Source organism: Budorcas taxicolor, chromosome 7 (assembly GCF_023091745.1).
Source record: "Budorcas taxicolor isolate Tak-1 chromosome 7, Takin1.1, whole genome shotgun sequence".
NCBI classification, from domain to species: Eukaryota; Metazoa; Chordata; class Mammalia; order Artiodactyla; family Bovidae; genus Budorcas; species Budorcas taxicolor.
Window position 1 is genome coordinate 8684330 of NC_068916.1, and position 18995 is coordinate 8703324.

An 18995-nucleotide genomic window follows, 5' to 3' on the forward strand; every position below is an offset into this window, starting at 1 on the left:
TTCAGTTATATCTCTTTTGCTTTATGAACACTGGAGAAATGCCTGCATTTCATCCCAATGAACCATCACAGTGCCCTGGGCCCAGTCCATCAGTGTCAGAACAATTTACCCAGGCTGCCTGCCTCTCACTTATCTTTTTATCTTCCCTATTACCTCCATTTGGGGTTTTGAAAGAGAGTTTTTGCAACTCTGTGATTATATATACTATACTTGGGGTAGAGATGTAATTACAAGAAAATCCAGAGGAGAAAAGTAGAATTGATGCTGAGCAGGGCCCTGTGGGACCCTGGGGCATGGAGGTCCTTTTGTCCCCCATTCCTTGTAGGCAGAGCTCTTGGCCTCCATGACCTTCTCTAAGTTCCAAAGGGCAGAAGAGTTGCTAATCAAAGAAGCAGCAACAAAACCACCCGAGAAAGAGACTCATCAAGATTAGAAGCATGAACCACGTAGGACCCTGCAGAAGAAAAAATACAGGACTGTTACTGCCTTGATCCTTATCACATACTTAGCCAATGTAACCTTTCCCTGCTCATGGGGGCAGATGGTGGTGGGGCGTGGGACACCGTTCTTGAGATGCTGGCAGACTGTGCTCCCCCTTTGCCTGGCAAAGTAATAAAGCCAGTCTTTCTTTCTCCTCCATAACTGTCTCCGTATTCCTGTTTGGCACTGGTAATGCAGACAGCCAAGATTTTGACGACAAATCTTTAAAGATTATCAAGTGAATCCTGGGCTGGAAGAATTCTTGCACAATGCAGACAAAGTCTGCACCAACTGTCTTAAGAAATCCTATATTGCCTGGCCTCATTCTTCCCTAATTTATTGCAGTGTTTTAGAAAAACATGTCTCTTTTCTAATTACAAATATCTTACTGAAGAAAAATTGAGGAAATGACAAAAGCGTAAGACAAAAAGAAAAACCATAATGGGTAACACCTCCCATTTTGAAGCATTTCCTTTTCAGGCTTGCTCTGGGCTGACAAAGGTCCATACAGTCAAAGCTATGGTTTTTCCAGTAGTCATATATGGATGTGACAGTTGGACTATAAAGAAGGCTGAGCGCCAAAGAACTGATGCTTTTGAACTGCGGTGCTGGAAGTCTCTTGAAAGTCCCTTGTACAGCAGGGAGATCAAACCAGTCAGTCCTAAAGGAAATCAACCCTGAATTTTCATAAGAAGGACTGATGCTGAAGCTCCGATACTTCAGCCACCTGATGTGAAGAGCCAATTCACTGGAAAATTCCCAGCATCAGCCAATTCCCTGATGCAGGGAAAGGTTGAAGGCAGGAGGAGACGGGGGAGGCAGATGAGATGGTTGGATGGCTTTATCGACTCCATGGATAGCAGTTTGAGCAAACTCCAGGAAATAGTGAAGGATAGGGAAGCCTGGTGTGCTGCAGTCCATGGGGTCGCAGAGTCAGACAGGACTGGCGACTAAACAATGGCAACTGGGCATTTTAGATGTTTAATAGTGTCAGCAGGGCTAGGAGGACAAAATCTTTTGAGGAAACAGACTTCTAGGTGCCAAAAGTACTGTCACAGTATGTGTGCTGTGCTTAGTTGCTCAGTCGTGTCTGACTCTTTGCAATCTTCTGTTTGTGGGACTTTCCAGGCAAGAATACTGGAGTGGGTTGCCATGCCCTTCTCCAGATCTTCCCAACCGATGGACTGAACGCAGGTCTCCCACATTACATTGCAGGTGTTCTTTACTGTCTGAGCCACCAGTGAAGCCCTGAACACTACACATAAATTACTTGTAACCTGCTTTTCTCCATATTTGGAGGAATTTGAATCACACCTGAATTTCATCCTTGGCAGTGAATGTATAGGACCATAGTTGCTCAGTTGTGTCTGACTCTTTGTGACCCCATGGACTGTAGCCTGCCAGGCTCCTCTGTCCATGGAATTTTCGAGGCAAGAATACTGCAGTTGGTTGCCATTACCTCCTCCAGGGGATCTTCCTGACCCAGAGACTGAAACTGGGTCTCCTGCACTGCAGGCAGATTCTTTACTGTTTGAGCCACCAGGGAAGCTGCAGTCAATGAACAGACCTCTGTGACATCTCGAAAAAGACCATACTGATTGTGCTAAACCGGAATCTCTCTTTCCTGCACACTGGGGTCACCCGGGGAGCTCTGAAAAACCTTCACGATGGAAGCCCACCCAGGAAGCACCGGCGTGTTTTTGATTCTTGCTGCCCTAGGTCTTTCTTGCAGTGTATAGGCTGTTGGGTGCGTACACTTCTCTAGTTGTGGCGCTTGGGCTTAGCTGCCCCAAAGCATGTGGGATCTTAGTTCCCCAACCAGGGGTGGAACCCATGTCTCCTGCACCGGAGGGCAGATTCTTAACCTCTGAACCACCAGGAAGTCCCAGCATCAGCAGTTCTTAATGCTCCCCAGGGGAGCCTACCATAGATTCTGAGAACCACGGTGGTAGACTGTTGGCCCTCAGTAAACCACATCTCCTGGTTGTCCATGCCCTGTGTAGTTCCCTCCCAGAGAGGGTTTGGCAGTGACTTGTGTTGGCCCCATGGAATAGGTTACAAGAAGAGAGATTCTGGAAGACCCCTGGCACCATGCAAGTCACTGTAACTTACGTGAAATAAACTATACCTCATGAAGCAGAACCTCCCAGCTGAGCTTGGTCAACCCACAAAATCATGAGAGAGAAAGCCCACTGTTTTCAGTCTCTCTGTTTTGGAGTGGTCTGATGGGCAGGGGGAACTGGAACAGCTGTCTTCCCCAGTCAATGCATGCTTTTCACAGCACCGCCACATCATGCTTGAAGACCCCAGCTGCTGACTCATGGGTGGTAAAGGCCTGAAAGCGCCTTCCAGTCAATGGGGGAATCTGCCCCAAGGAGCCACTGCTAATGAGACAGTACGTCACCTCCCGTAGGTGGGTTGCAAACCACAGGTGAAAACATGTGTCATCTACTTTTTCCAAATTGAGGGATAGTGGTTTTGCAGTATGGACATTCTCTGTGAGTGATAATACAAGAGGCAACATTTCTAGTGGTAGTCAAACAGTCTGTAATTAAGCTACTCAGACTTATATTTAATAGCTTGTTTTATTCTGCATTCCACATGTGGCAGTCCCCAAACCCAATACTTGGTTTTTCTTCCCTTTCTTATCCTTTCAGCATCTCTGTCAACACACTTTCTCCCAATTGCAAATGCAACTTGATCCTCATCTGGTGCGGACACAGAGACCCTCAAAGATCCTGGCTCTCCAGCATGGGGACCTGAGTCCCTCCTTTCAATTGTGTGCACGTCTGTGCTGGGGCTCTGCCTTGGTGAATGCCAAACGTGTAATGTACCAACTCTGAATAAATACAGGGGGCTGCTTGGAGCCCAGGGTTGAGGGTAAGATGGCAGGCTGTGTCTGACTGGGTTCCCCTACAAAGAAAGTTGTGTTGACTGGCAATGTCTGCCATGGTGACACCCACTAGACCCATGTCTGGAATGGGGATGCTGGGAGAAGAAGCTACACGCTGGCCACAGGATCAGAAAGGGACAAGGTATATGCTCCATCGGTGCCTTAGGTGCTGGTTCTGTTTCCCAGGCTGTCTTGCCTCACTGGCCAGGTGGCTGAGGAAGCAGTCTGAAGGCTATAGAGCTCCAAGTGGCTTCTCCAGGCCCTAGGAGAGCACAAGACCCAAGCTAGAAGGAACTTAGAAGGGCAGGCCGTGCAGGGCTCTACAGGGATGTACATGCTCAGGGCCGCGACGACATCAGCTCTTTGTTCTCTGGAGTCAGTTTTATCCATGCAAAGCCAGCTGGCTGGCTGTCGAAGAGTCAGAGGCAATTTGGGGTTAAGAACACTTTTCCACGGCACTTACCCAGAAATAACCTTCATCTCTGGATAAACTTTTCAAACTAAAGAGGTCTCTCGTCTATGTGCTACTGAGAAATCAAAACTGAGGAAAAGGACAGTCTTACTTTAATCAAGTTCCAGAATGAGGACACACAGCTTTGAAAAGCAGTGTCTCAGCAGAAGACGCAAGGATGTGTGCACAAGAACGTTTCTAGAAAATACCAAAGGCCCCAAACATAGCCGACGTTGCCTTCTGCTCCTCCTCGATGCCACTTGGTACCCAGGGTGGGCCTGCTACTTGGTCCAGCTGACTTTGGGAATGTCATAGTGCTCCGTGAGCGTGTCCAGGTGTCTGTTGAAGTCCTGGGAAAGCCGAGGGGAAATGCCACGTCAGCAGTGCCCAGTCCCCTTTCTCCACGTTCTGTCTCTCCTCAGTGAACCCCCACCCGCTCTCAAATCCACCCTGCCAGGCCTTCTGGATGCCCTGACCCTGGGGAGGTTGGGTAGATCTGCCAGCACTCCAATGCTCCTCTGCCAGGCTCCCAGCCTCTCGGCCCAGCCTGGCCCCTACGTGGCCCAGTCTCCCCCACCAGCACGTGACTTACCTCTACTCTCTGCTTGTGAGTTTTGGATGCTTTCTTCAGGATCCTTTCCATTTGCTGAAGGGAGGAGAGAAGTGGAGGTGAGTCACATGCCTGGTGCAGCCCAGGCCAGCACCGGTTGGAAGACAAGAGCCCGGGCCAGCCTGGCTCTCACACTCAGTATGGCTGGAGGTCTCAGGATATACACCCCGCCCCTCCCTCGACTCCACTCAGGAGGGTCCAACAGGGACGCCTGGCCAAAACATGCACCACTAGGAACTCACATCAGCTGCCCTTGGGTCTGAGTGGCGGGAGACATACTACCATTGACTTAAGGAGAGACTGGTGGGAGCTGTATATATGCTTCCTGCATCCTTGGGCAATTGACTGCTTTCCCAGTTTGCAGAAAAAGAAACGTCTCAGAAGAGGTCTGAGGAAGGCTGATAAATGAGGAAGGTAAAGGGCCCGACACAGAGTAGGAGCTTGAGTGACAGTGTGTCATTGTGTGTGTGCTCAATCGCGTCCGGCTCTTTGCGACCCCATGGACTGTAGCCCACCAGGCTCCTCTGTCTATGGGATTTTTCCAGGCAAGAATACTGGAGTGGGTTGCCATTTCCTTGTCCAGGGGATCTTCCCAACCCAGGGATCGAACCCGTGTCTCCTGTATCTTCTGTACTGGAGGCAGATTCTTTACCACTGAGCCTCCTGAGTGATGGTAGACAGTGTCAAGAGGGCTACAAGATCCAGATCACCTCGACAAGCATAATTCTGGAACATCCATCCTGTAACCCCCGTGCCCTACCCCACTCCTTGCTTAACACCAGTGGTACCTGGTATGAGTTAAAAGCATGGGATACAGAGTCAGACTGACCTGGGGCCACACCCGGCTCTCACTCACTGGCCAGCTCACTGTGGTGCTCCCCCACCTCCCCTGCAAATGAACCCAGCTGCCTGGTACTGCTGCCCTGGTGCAGTCCCCTACCATGCCGGCTCTGGACTGGTCCTGTGACACAGTTTACCTAACAGAATTCAGTGCCAGTGCTGAAAACATAAGAAGAAGAGGTCTTAGAAGCTAGTCATCATGCGGGCAGTCTGATGACCTTCCTGGAAAGAACGGACCTGGAGCATGAGATGATGTGTGGGGAGGAATGTCCTAGAAGGAGCACTGAGGTACCAGACACACCATGGTGAAGCTACCTCGGATGTTCCAGCCTGGCTGGGGCTCCAGCTCCAGCTGCCATCTGGCTATACCAGGTTCCCGGGGAGGCCAGCAGAAGCAGCACCCAGTTCAATCCAGCCGACCCAGGGAAGCTCGAGAGATACTGGAGACTGCCGCTGTGCCGTCTCCTCTGCTGCCTCCTCATCTCCCTCTGTATCCAGCTGGCGTCCACCTAGCTGACTCTCCCTCTCTCTCAAGTCTCTGCTTTGTCCTTCCCTGCCTCTTCCTGCTGTGAGCCCAGTGGGGTCCATGTCTCCTCACAAGAGGCCATGCTGACTTGGCCAGCTGTCGCCAATGCCAGGCACTTGGCGGGGCTCCGGCCTCCCTCCTCCCACTCCATGCACCAAACTCACAGGCTATCATGGGTGCTGTCACATACCCCACTTCACAGACAAGAAAAAACCAGGACCAGAGTGAAGAGTGGGTGATGGAGCTGGAGATGCCAAGCCTTGACCCTTTCCTCCAGGCTGGAGCCTTCCTTCTAGGAGCTGTCCAGCCTATAACACCCACTGTGCTCAATCCAACACTCTTTCATGAGGGAATCCGCATTTCCCAACTGTCCTCGCTTTGCCTGTACCTGCTCCCCGACGCCCCTCTCCTCCGTCAAACAAAACCCTCAGGAGTACTTCATTTCCAACAACAAAAATTTCACCTTGATCTTCTACCCCTCCAGCTGGAGAAGTTTCTCCATTCCCTTTGACAGCAAATCTCCTGAGGCTTGTTTCAAATCCTTGTCTCCACCTCTGCCTTTCCCCATCCCCATTTGGATCCACTCAAATCAGTCTTCCTCTCCTCCCCATCACAAACACCAACTAACGCCTTGGAGTGCAGTTGATCGCTTCTAATTAAAAAAAATTTTTTTAAAGGAATTCACGGTAAATCAGATTTATTTATGGCTGTGTGAGGGTGGGCTCTTAATGGCGGTGTTTGGTCTTTCTCGCTACTTGTGGCAGTTGGGTGCAGCTGTCCCGCAGCCTGTGGGATCTTAGTTCCGTGGCTGCTTAACCACTGGACCACCGGGGAAGTCCCGCTTCTTCCTCTTGGAACGCTTTCTCCACTCAGCTCCTACGAACATGCTCTCTCCTGGTATCCTTGTGGCTTGTGCTCCTTTGCAAGTTCCTCTCTCCCACCCTCTGAGCGTCACAGGTCTGATCCTAGACCTCTCCTGTCATTATGCCTCCTCGAGGGATCTCATGCAGCCCCAGAACAACTACCCAGACCTTTCCTCCAAACTGCAGGTTCAGGTATCAAAGAATGTCCATGACAATTCTCTACTTGAATTTTTAATGGGCACTCAAATTTAACTTCTAAAACCAAGATCTTTTCTTTTTTTGGCTGCACTGGGTCTTTGTTGCGGCATTCGGGGTCTTCACTGCCATGCACGCTGCCTTGCTGCACACAGGCTTAGCTGCTCCCAGATATGTGGATCTTAGTTCCCTGACCATGGATGGAACCCACGTCCCTTGCAGTGGAAGGCAGATTTGTAACCATTGGAGAGAGAGAGAGAAGAGAGAGAGAGAGAGAGAGAGAGAGAGAGAGAGAGAGAGAGTGTGTGTGTGTGTGTGTGTGTGTGTGCATGCACACGCTCTGTTGCTCAGTTGCCCCATGGACTGTAGCCCATCAGGCTCCTCTGCCCATGGAATTTTCCAGGCAAGAACACTGGAGTGGGGCAATAGGAGAAGCCACTTCAATGAGAAGCCCTCACAATACAAGGAAGAGTAGCCACTGCTGGCCACAACTAGACAAAAAGCCCTCACAGCAATGAAGACCCATTACAGCCAAAAATAAATAAAATTATATATATATAAAAAATATATAAAGAATACTGGAGTGGGGTGCCACTTACTACTCCAGGGGATCTTCCTGACCCAGGGACTGGGTCTATGCCTCCTGCATTGGCAAGTGAATTCTTTACCACTAGTGCCACTTGGGAAGCCCAAGAAGTCCCTGAAACTAAGATCTTGCTCCCCCACTTTATAGAAACCTGCTTTACTTACAGTCCTTCCAATTTCAGTAAACCAGTAACTGCATTCACCCAGCTTCTCCCAGCAAAAATCTTGATCATCCTTGATTCCTCTTTCCCAACCCACACCCAACCCATCAGCTTATCTGGCTATTCTTCCTTCGAAACCTATCCCAAACCTGATACCTTCCATTACTTCCACTATGACTGCCCTACTCTGAGGGGCCATTATTGGTCACTTTGACAGTTGTATGAGCCTCTCTCTCCCATCCCATCCCAACTCCAGCAGTAAAATCCCAGCCCTGCCTCTGACTAGAACCTTAAGGAAGCAGCTTAAGTACATTCACTTGTTAAATCCTCACCACAAACCTACAGGTTTGAGGTTGGGACTTGAGTCCATTATAGAGATGAAGAAATTAAGGTGTGGGAGGTGAGCCAGCTCGCCCAGAGTTACATCATCAAGAGCAGCAGAGACAGAATGGGACGCAATCTTGTCAAAGCCAGTTAGTTGTCTCTCTCTCTTTTTTCTCCTATGACTCAATTAGGCCTAGAAGGAATGAGTTAACTTTTGCTGATATTACTGGACCAAATCACCAAGACCAGGGTTACTGTTTCTCAGCCTGGGCACTAATGACATTTTGGGCCAGATCAATCTTTGCTGGGTGTTGGGTGGCGGGGGGTGGGGGTGCACACATTGTCTCAAGCATTAGCAGCACCCCTCCCCACCCCTCAACACACCCAAGTTGTAAAAAAAGGAAAAAAAAAGTCTCTAAACAGAAAGTCTCTAAACATTGCCGAATTGTCTTGAGTGGGGAGGTGGGGGAGGAAACAGCATCTCGCGGGAACCACGGGACCTAGACTGATTACTCCTCCCCCAAGCATAATGGGCAGAACTTATCTATCCCACTCTGACCTATCCTTCCGTCACCCGAATTTATTAAATATTTAACATGAAGAGAATTCATTCATCAGAGCTTGAAAATACAACATATTTGAAGCTGCCAGCGTTGTCACGGAAACACTTTGCGGTGACTTACAGCAGTGAGTACGCTCATTTAACGTCAACTGCGAACAACTGAGCACTGACTTTATGCCAGACTAAGTGCCATTTATCCACGTCACCTCATGCAAAGTTTCCATCCCTCTCAGGAGACAGCATTATCCTGACCCTTATATTTGTGGAAACTGAGGCACCAAGAGGTGAGTCACTGACCCAGTGTCACGGGGCAAATGAGCGACAGCGTTGGAATCTAAACCTGGGTCTCCGTCTCTCCCCTTTGTGGTTCACTCTGGCCGAAGAACCTTCTTGTCCTGCCCCCCGTGAACTCTTCCTCTCTTACTCACGCACTATCTTCTCCCCGGAATTAAGGTCCTTTCTACCGCTCTCCCTCCCCCGTGCGTCCCGGGTCTTGCCTCGGAATCCATCCAGGGAGACCCCGACCCGCGATGAGAGGCATCCCGAGGCTTCCCACCCGCCTTACCCGCTTCTCCTGCATCTTCTCGAATGCCGCTTGGGCCGGTGTCCGCTTGTCCAGTCCGCGCCGCTTCTCCTCCTCGTTCTTTTTGCTCGTTCCCATCGCTTCCAGGAGTTTCGCCTTGTCTTTGTCTTTCTTTTTCTTCTTCCTAGAAGATGAGTTGGGTAGGAGAGGTGGATAACGGCGCATCAGAGGGCAACACCCAGAGGTCTCAGGGAGAGGCTTAAAGAAGAGAATACAGGGTCTCCTAGGATCTCAGGGCTCACCGCTTAGTCACTCCGAGCTCTGCGACGCCTTTCAGCTTCAGGGGCCCCTTTTGGACCTGCTCGTAAGCCTCCATGGCCTCCTGTAAAGTTCGGGTCGTGAAACGCCACACTTCCGGCTTGATAGCCCCTCCCCCACGCCCGCCTCCCTTCGTTTTTATTGGTCATCTAGGCGGTGCGCATGCGGTCTTAGAATCTTGACCTAAGCCACACTTCCGGGTTCCGGCCGGCTGGCAGGGAGAGTCAAGCTCGTCCCAGGCATCTGCATCCTGTCTCCTGCCAATATTGCCGACTTTGGCTCCCGTCCCCGATTTCCCCCGCCTTGGGCGCCTGGACCCGGGAAGCCAATTGAACAGAGCCCGTATTTCCTAAAACTCAGCGTTTTCTTGGGGCTTCCCAGGTGGCTCAGACTGTAAAGAATCCGTCTGCAATGCGGGACGTCTGGGTTCCATCCCTGGGTTGCATCCCTGGGTTGGGAAGATCCACTGGAGGAGGGCACGGCAACCCACTCCAGTATTCTTGCCTGGAGAATCCCGAGGGATAGAGGAGCCTGATGGGCCACAGTCCATGGGGTCGCGAAGAGTCGGCCACGACTGAGCGACTAAGCAGAGCACAGCAACGTTTTCTTGAGTGGTTTGCACGTATTTGGATATTGTGTTCTCTGTCACTGCCATATTTGAGGGTTCAGTGGATAAACTAATTTTGTAAACCGTATCAGTAATCGTTAGTTTTTCAGGTAAATGAGGATAGTATGTGAAATACTTTTGTGGTATTTAAAATATTTTTAAAAAATCGATTTAATTGCGCTACAATTTATAGACAGTAAAATGCACCCATTTAAATTGTAATCTTTCACGAGCATTGTAACGTGTATGTTGTTTGTTGTTCCGTCACTGGGTCGTGTCTGACTCTGCCACCTCATGGACTGTAGCACACCAGGCTTCTCTCGGAGAAGGCAATGGCACCCCACTCCAATACTCTTGCCTAAAAAATCCCATGGGCGGAGGAGCCTGGTTGACTGCAGTCCATGGGGTCGCGAAGAGTCGGACACGACTGAGCGACTTGACTTTCACTTTTCACTTTCATGCATTGGAGAAGGAAATGGCAACCCACTCCAGTGTTCTTGCCTGGAGAATCCCAGGGACGGGGGAGCCTGGTGGGCTGCCGTCTATGGGGTCGCACAGAGTCGGACACGACTGACGCGACTTAGCAGCAGCAGCAGCCTTCTCTGCCCGCCACTATCTCCCAGATAGTGCCCAGACTTGCCTAGACTCATATGCATGGAGTCTACGATGCCATCCAACCATCTCATCCTCTGTCGTCCCCTTCTCCTGCCTTCAATCTTTCCCTGCATCAGAGTCTTTTACAGTGAGACAGTTCTTCGCATCAGGTGGCCAAAGTATTGGAGTTTCAGCTTCAGCATCATTCCTTCCATTGAATACTCAGAGTTGATTTCCTTCCAGATTGACTGGTTTGATCTTCTTGCTGTGCAAAGGACTCTCCAGCGCCACAATTTGAAAGCATCAATTCTTTGGCACAACTCATTAGCATTAAATATGTTCACAGTGTTGTGCATCTATTTATTTTTTATCAGATTACAAAAGATAACACAAACATTAACTGTGGAATATGTAATTTTAAAAAATATAGAAAAACCCAAAGAAGACAGTAGAACCCATCTAGGGAAGAAAAAAAAATCTGTTGCTGTGTTAATTTCTTTATTTCAATCTCTTCTCTCTAATTTTAAAAAGTAAAATCAGGATTTTACTCCATGCTTGCTTTCTCTTTGACTCTTTTCTCTATCAGAATATCATGACTGCTTTTATAGATTTATCTTCTTTTTTCTTTTCATGTATTCAGTTAAAAATTTTATTGTTGAATTTTTAATACTGAGGAAAACAGGGATGAAACCTAAAATCTCCCATAATTTTTTCTAACATTAAAAAATATATATATATATACACACACACACATATGTGCGCATGCTCCATGTAAGAAAACCATGCAGTACAGAAAAGGTTAAAAGAAAGAAAGAGAAAGGAAAACAAGAGTAGAAAAACAAACAAAAGAGTAGAGACTTCCCGTTTCCTTCCAAACCAATTAACACGTTCATTTTGATTCTTTACAGCACAGAAATGTGTGTTGGTTGTTGTATTGTCTCTAAGTCATGTCCGATTCTTTGCAACCCCGTGAACTGTAGCCCGCCAGGCTCCTCTGTCCATGGGATTTCCCAGGCAAGAATACTGGAGTGGGTTGCCATTTCCTTCCCTCAGGGAACTTCCCGACCCAGGGATGGCACCTACATTTCACAAACGGTAGGTAGATACTTTACTGCTGAGCCACCTGGGAAAGCTAAAAGTGTGTATATGCATATGTGTGTGTGTGTGTGTGTGTGTGTGTGTGTGTGTGTGTGTGTGTGATGTTCTTTTATTTCTGTCCCTGATTTTTCATTTATCAAAATGTCTCAAAACTCTTCACAAGAAAGCAGGTACACCTCTACCCCACCTTTCTCAAAGCTGCATGTCTGGTGGCTGAGTCCCTCCCCAATGACCATCTACGTGCCCATAAATTTTACCTGACTTTTGCAAGTGGCCTGAATCTGTAGCTGGCATATTGAGTGCAGCACTTTCACAGCATCGTCTTTCAGGATTTGAAATAGCTCAACTGGATTTCCATCACCTCCACTAGCTTTATTTGTAGTGATGCTTCCTAAGGCCCACTTGACTTCATATTCCGGGATGTCTGGCTCTAGGTCAGTGATCACACCATCGTGATTATCTGTGCCATGAAGATCTTTTCTGTACAGTTCTGTGTATTCTTGCCACTTCTTAATATCTTCTGCTTCTGTTAGGTCCCTACTATTTCTGTCCTTTATCGAGCCCATCTTTGCATGAAGTGTTCCCTTGCTATCGCTAATTTTCTTGAAAAGATCTCTAGTCTTTCCCATTCTATTGTTTTCCTTTATTTCTTTGCATTGATCACTGAGGAAGGCTTTCTTATCTCTTCTTGCTATTCTTTGGAACTCTGCATTCAAATGGGAATATCTTTCCTTTTCTCCTTTGCTTTTTGCTTCCCTTCTTTTCGCAGCTATTTGTAAGGCCTCCTCAGACAGCCATTTTGCTTTTTTGCATTTCTTTTTCTTGGGGATGGTCTTGATTCCTGTCTCCTGCACAATGTCACGAACCTCCATCCATAGTTCATCAGGCACTCTGTCTATCAGATCTAGTCCCTTAAATCTATTTCTCACTTCTACTGTATAGTCATAAGAGATTTGATTTAGGTCATACTTGAATGGTCTAGTGGTTTTCTCCACTTTCTTCAATTTCAGCAAATTTGCCAATTTTTCAATAGGCCAGCAAATTAGGAAAACACAGCAGTGGCCACAGGACTGGAAAAGGTCAGTTTTCATTCCAATTCTGAAGAAAGGCAATGCCAAAGAATGCTCAAACTACCACACAATAGCACTCATCTCACACACTAGTAAAGTAATGCTTTAAATTCTCCAAGCCAGGGTTCAGCAATACGTGAACCGTGAACTTCCTGATGTTCAAGCTGGTTTTAGAAAAGGCAGAGGAACCAGAGATCAAATTGCCAACATCCGCTGGATCATGGAAAAAGTAAAAGAGTTCCAGAAAAATATCTATTTCTGCTTTATTGACTATGCCAAAGCCTTTGACTGTGTGGATCACAAAAAACTGTGGAAAATTCTGAAAGAGATGGGAATACCAGACCACCTGACCTGCCTCTTGAGGTCAGGAAGCAACAGTTAGAACTGGACATGGAACAACAGACTGGTTCCAAATAGGAAAAGGAGTATGTTAAGGCTGTATATTGTCACCCTGCTTATTTATCTTCTATGCAGAGTACATCATGAGAAACGCTGGACTGGAGGAAGCACAAGCTGAAATCAAGATTGCTGGGAGAAATATCCATAACCTCAGATATGCAGATGACACAACCCTTATGGCAGAAAGTGAAGAGAACTAAAGAGCCTCTTGATGAAAGTGAAAGAGGAGAGTGAAAAAGTTGGCTTAAAGCTCAACATTCAGAAAACTAAGATCATGGCATCTGGTCCCATCACTTCATGGCAAATAGATGGGGAAATAGTGGAAACAGTGGCTGATAGACACTTACTCGTTGGAAAGAAAGTCATGACCAACCTAGACAGCATATTAATAAGCAGAGACATTACTTTGCCAACAAAGGTCTGTCTAGTCAAGGCTATGGTTTTTCCAGTAGTCATGTATGGATGTGAGAGTTGGACTGTGAAGAAAGCTGAGTGCCGAAGAATTGATGCTTTTGAACTGTGGTATTGAAGACTCTTGGGAGTCCCTTGGACTGCAAGGAGATCCAACCAGTCCATCCTAAAGGAGATCAGTCCTGGGTGTTCATTGGAAGGACTGATGTTGACGCTGAAACTCTAATACTTTGGCCACCTGATGCGAAGAGCTGACTCATTTGAAAAGACCCTGATGCTGGGAGGGATTGAGGGCAGGAGAAGAAGGGGACGACAGAGGATGAGATGGTTGGATGGCATCACTGACTCAATGGACATGAGTTTGGGTGGACTCCGGGAGTTGGTGATGGACAGGGAGGCCTGGCGTGCTGCAGTTCGTGGCTTCGCAAAGAGTCAGACACGACTGAGTGACTGAACTGAACTGGAACTGAACTGAATCTGTAGCAGTGGAATTGCTGAGTCCAAAAGTAGCTGCGTTTATACATTTAAATTTGTATTTCTGTTGCCCAAACTGTGCCAGGGACTTTTTTGGGAGGGGATTAGCAGTGTGGAGAGGGAGAAAAAGTGAAAAGAAGCAAGAAGCAAGCTCCCATAAATCTAGAGGGGGCCTGACGAAAGAGGGCAAGATGTCCGCCTTTTCCCATTCTACCTGCAGGGGGCAGCAAACGACTGCCCAATTTCCAGCCATAGGCTCACCCTTCGGCTAGCTGGAGTTGATGAGATCGCCAAGCAACCGCTTTCCCATGACAGCGGATGGGAGCAACCAGGTAGCACCAACTTCTCAGGGAGGGACAGGACAGACTCAGGTGGGAAGATCTGTTCTCTCCTAGGCAACCCAGCGGCTTAGGAGCCCCCTGTTTTTCACTTCCAAGTCTGTGTGCCCTGGAGCAAGTGGCCTGACTTCTTTGAATTTCTCTTCCCTCTTTTATAAAATGAGAATGATGATTACAACAACAGGTAATGCTTATATGAATTCATATGGATAACCTCATTTACTCTCACACTCACCCTTTTATGTAAATCATCCTTAGTTCAATTCAGTCATTCAGTCGTGTCCAACTCTCTGCAACCCCATGCACTGCAGCATGTCAGGCTTCCCTGTCTATCACCAACTCCTGGAGCTTGCTCAGACTCATGTCCATTGAGCTGGTGATGCCATCCAACCATCTCATCTCATCTTCTGTTGTCCCCTTCTCCTCCTGCCTTCAATCTTTCCTAGCATCAGGGTCTTTTCTGATGAGTTAGTTCTTCACATCAGGTGGCCAAAGTATTGGAGTTTCAGCTTCAGCATCAGTCCTTCCAATGACTATTCAGGACTGATTTCCTTTAGGATTGACTGGTTTGATCATCCTAATTATATATTAATAAAACCCTAACCCTAACCCTAATTTTAATTTTAATTAACATCCAAATTTTATATTAATAGGTATAGAAACTGAGGCACAAATGTAATCCAGTGCATACTGAGTGTTTGGCCCTTGTCACCCACTATGAGGCCATCCTCTCAAATAAGAGGATTATTTTTATAAACCTTTTCATAAAAATTATGCATTATTTTATAAATCTTAGGAAAATGTTCTCAACCTTTACTCCCCATTATTACCTCCTAAAGAGACCATTTTAATTTAATTTAAAGAGAAAGTTTAATACCAGTGAATTAAAGATTTTGTCAGGGAGGTTTAAGCTTTGGAGGACCACTTTGTGACCTATTGAAATATTTGTTTTCTTGTCCCCCACTCTCCTGAACCAATTTTCATCCTCTTGAGGGTAGTATTAACTTCATTGATAATTTGTGTTCTAAGGGGGTAAACGTGGCAAATAAACTATGACACAATGCTTTTGATCACCTACATTTTTTATTTCATTTCTTTTAATTTGTATTTTGTTTGGCTTTCTCGGGTCTTAGTTGTGCGGGATTTTTGGTGTGGTGCATGGGCTCTTTACTGGTGGCAGGCTGGCTCAGTAGCTGCAGCTCACAGGCCCCAGAGTGTGTGTGTTTCAGTAGTTGCAGTGCGTGGGCCTGGCTGCTCTGAGGCCTGTGGGATCGTAGTTCCCCCACCAGGGATCAAACCTGAGTCCTCTGCATTGCAAGGCAGATTCTTAATGACTAGACCACCACCCCTTAATTTATATCCTCTTAAAGAGTCTCTTTATTTTTGGGGGCTCCAAAATCACTGCAGATGGTGACTGCAGCCATGAAATTAAAAGACGCTTACTCCTGGGAAGAAAAGTTATGACCAACCTAGATAGTATGTTCAAAAGCAGAGACATTACTTTGCCGACTAAGGTCTGTCTAGTCAAGGCTATGGTTTTTCCTGTGGTCATGTATGGAAGTGAGAGTTGGACTGTGAAGAAGGCTGAGCGCTGAAGAATTGATACGTTTGAACTGTGGTGTTGGAGAAGACTCTTGAGGGTCCTTTGGACTGCAAGGAGAGCCAACCAGTCCATTCTGAAGGAGATCAACCCTGGGATTTCTTTGGAAGGAATGATGCTAAAGCTGAAACTCCAGTACTTTGGCCACCTCATGCGAAGAGTTGACTCATTGGAAAAGACTCTGATGCTGGAAGGGATTGGGGGCAGGAGGAGGAGGGGACGACAGAGGATGAGATGGCTGGATGGCATCATGGACTTGATGGATGTGAGTCTGAATGAACTCCGGGAGATGGTGATGGACAGGGAGGCCTGGCATGCTGCGATTCAAGGGGTCGCAAAGAGTCGGACACGACTGAGCGACTGAACTGAACTGAACTGAAAGAGTCTCAAGATTTCCATCATATAACTGCTGCTTTGTCTACAAACAAAGAAAATACAATGAATCAGTTAGGGCTTCCTCAACGTCTTCATCCTCAGAGTATATTCTTCGAAATCACTTTCCAACTTTTCCAGGTTGTCAATATCTTTGCTTTATTACATAACATCTCCCTCTGTGCTATCAAGGACTCTTGGAAGGAGCATTTCTTTAAGATGATCTGCATTGTTTTCAAAGACTAAGGTATGGAAAGGGGGAAAAACACATATTGTATGGCAGGAAAACGGGGGAATAGTGCCTTCCAAGCAAGACAAAGTTGTCGGTAACGTGGCACAGCCCTCGAGTAATCCCTGGTGGGACTTCGCTGGTGGCCCAGGGGTGAAGACATCATCCCCCACTGCACAGGGTGCGGTTTTGATCCCTGGTCGGAGAGCTAAGGTCCCACCTGCCTCATGGCCAAACTACCAAAACACAACACGGAAATAATATTGTAACAAATTCAGTAAAGACTTAAAAAAAAAAAAAGGCCCACATTGAAAAAAAAAAGTAATCCCTGGTATGACATGGTAATGAAATTGAGCAGGACCCTGTAGGGCCTTGCCTGAGACAGACCCCCTTCTCTTCTACCTTTTGTTCTTGGAAAAGTTTTAGTGTCCTAGGCCTTTCCCAAGTTCTGAAGAGTGAACTCAATCAGAGAAGTGAGAAAATGTAGAAAGAAAGGAAAACAGTCAAGCAAACAAAATAGTAATAGTTTAGTCATTGACATAGTAAAAGACCTTTAGTTCCTCCTCAAAAACTATAGATGATATTCCGAGCCCTAATGGAGCTGTTTTGGTTTCCCTAATGGCTCAGATGGTAAAGAATCCGGCTGCAATGCGGGAGACCTGGGTTTGATCCCTGGGTTGGGAAGATCTCCTGGAGGAAGGCATGGCAACTCACTCCAGTGTTCTTGCCTGGAGAATCCACATGGACAGAGGAGCCTGGTGGGCTACAGTCCATGGGGTCCCAAAGAGTCGGACACAACTGAGTGACTAAGCATAGCACACACAGCAGATATTGAAACCGCCAGCTGGTGGAAGAAGTTAACTGTATGCTGCCCACAAGCAGGTAACCCCAGACTGGTTGGAATCAGAAGGTTGACGATCAAGATTCCCCCAAATAGCCACCTTGATACCTCACCAGCAGCCAATGAAAAGGATGTACAAGAGCTGATCATTCACCCTGTGACTTGCTCTTTCACCTTGCTTTTAAAAACCCTTTCCTGAAAAGCATTACGGTTTTCAGGTCCTTTGAACATGAGCTGCCCATTCTTCTTGTTTGGCTCTGCATTGGGCACCTTGCCATAAACGCTGAAATTTCCTTCTGAACAATCCAGTGTCATTAGATTGGCTTTACTGCAGGCAGGGGGTCAGACCCAAGTTTGGTTCAGTTCCAACGAGCTAGGTATATCACCTCTGAGGTCTTTCCTCCACCAACCCATAAATTCAGTCCAATCATAAGAAAGCATCAGATGAATCGAAATGAGGGCCATTCTACAAAGGATCTGACTAGTATGCTTCAGGACTGTTGTTGTTGTTGTTGTTGAGTAACTAAGTCGTGTCTGACTGTTTGCAACCCCATGGACAGCAGCACGTCAGGCTGCTCTGTCGTTCACTATCTCCCGGACTTTGCTCAAATTCACGTCCATTGAGTTGGTGATGCCATCCAACCACCTCATCTTCTGCCACCCCCTTCTTGTTTTGTCTTCAATCTTTCCCAGCATCAGGGTCTTTTCCGATGAGTTGGCTCATCACATCAGGTGGCCAAAACATTGGAGTTTCAGCATCAGCATCAGTCCTTTCAATGAATATTCAGGGTTGATTTCCTTTAGGATTGACTAGTTTGATCCAGACTATCAAAGTAATGAAAAAAACCCACCAAACTTCCCCCAAACCCCAAATGACAGACTGATGATCAGGGACCTAAGGAGACATGGTGATTAAACACAATGTGGAATCCTGCAACAGAACAAAGGCCCTAGCTGCTGTGCACACCAGTGTTCACAGCAGTGTTATTCACAATAGCCGAAAGGTGAATGAAAGAACCCCCAAGTCTCCATGGGTGGATGAATACATGACCAAAGCATGGTAGATCCATACCATGGAATATTATTCAGCCTTAAAAAGAATGGGGATTCTGACACATTCTGCAACACGGGTTCAATCCTTGGTCCGAGAGAATCCCACATGCTGTGGGGCAGCTAAGCCCTTGTGCCACAACTCCTGAGCCTGCGCTCTGGACTCTGAGAGCAGCAGCAAGAGAAGCCTCCTCAGTGAGAAGCCTGCACACTGCAGCTAAAGAGTAGCCCCCACTTGCCACAGGTAGAGAAAACCTGCACACAGCAACAAAGACCCAGCACAGGCAAAACTAAAGCACACATTTTAAAAGGAGCCCTGTGCCATTCACAGTCGTTCCCCATGCCCCCTCCCTCAGCCTCTGGCAACCGTGAACTTGCTTTCTGTCTCTGTGGATTTGCCTGTTCTGGACATTTCAAATAAATGGGATCATACAACATGTGGCCTTTTGTATCTGACTTTCATAATGTTTCTGTGGTTCATCCGCGATGTATATACCTGTATATACTATATATACCTGTATTTACATGCATACATATGTATCATATTTGTATTGATCAGTATGCATAATATTTATATATTG

General features: G+C 47.1%; 1 protein-coding gene across 1 annotated transcript; it reads right to left on the minus strand.

Annotated features, from left to right (window-relative positions):
- Positions 1-3046: 3046 nt before the first annotated feature.
- Positions 3047-9449, minus strand: FAM32A (family with sequence similarity 32 member A). The gene is made up of 4 exons (XM_052643340.1): positions 9316-9449; positions 9056-9197; positions 4417-4470; positions 3047-4174 (listed from the first exon to the last, which is right to left on the minus strand). The coding sequence occupies exons 1-4, from the start codon at positions 9387-9389 to the stop codon at positions 4106-4108; spliced, it is 339 nt and encodes a 112-aa protein (XP_052499300.1). The 5' UTR covers positions 9390-9449; the 3' UTR covers positions 3047-4105.
- Positions 9450-18995: the final 9546 nt, after the last annotated feature.

What these genes read in the sequence shown, in the direction of transcription:
- FAM32A (XM_052643340.1), bottom strand. Translation starts at nt 9,389, where the DNA reads ATGGAGGCTTACGAGCAGGTCCAAAAGGGGCCCCTGAAGCTGAAAGGC. An exon ending in GAGCTCGGAGTGACTAAGCG is followed by an intron (nt 9,198 to 9,315) that starts GTGAGCCCTGAG and finishes CTCATCTTCTAG; the next exon opens with GAAGAAGAAAAAGAAAGACA. An exon ending in AGAAGATGCAGGAGAAGCGG is followed by an intron (nt 4,471 to 9,055) that starts GTAAGGCGGGTG and finishes TCCTCCCTTCAG; the next exon opens with CAAATGGAAAGGATCCTGAA.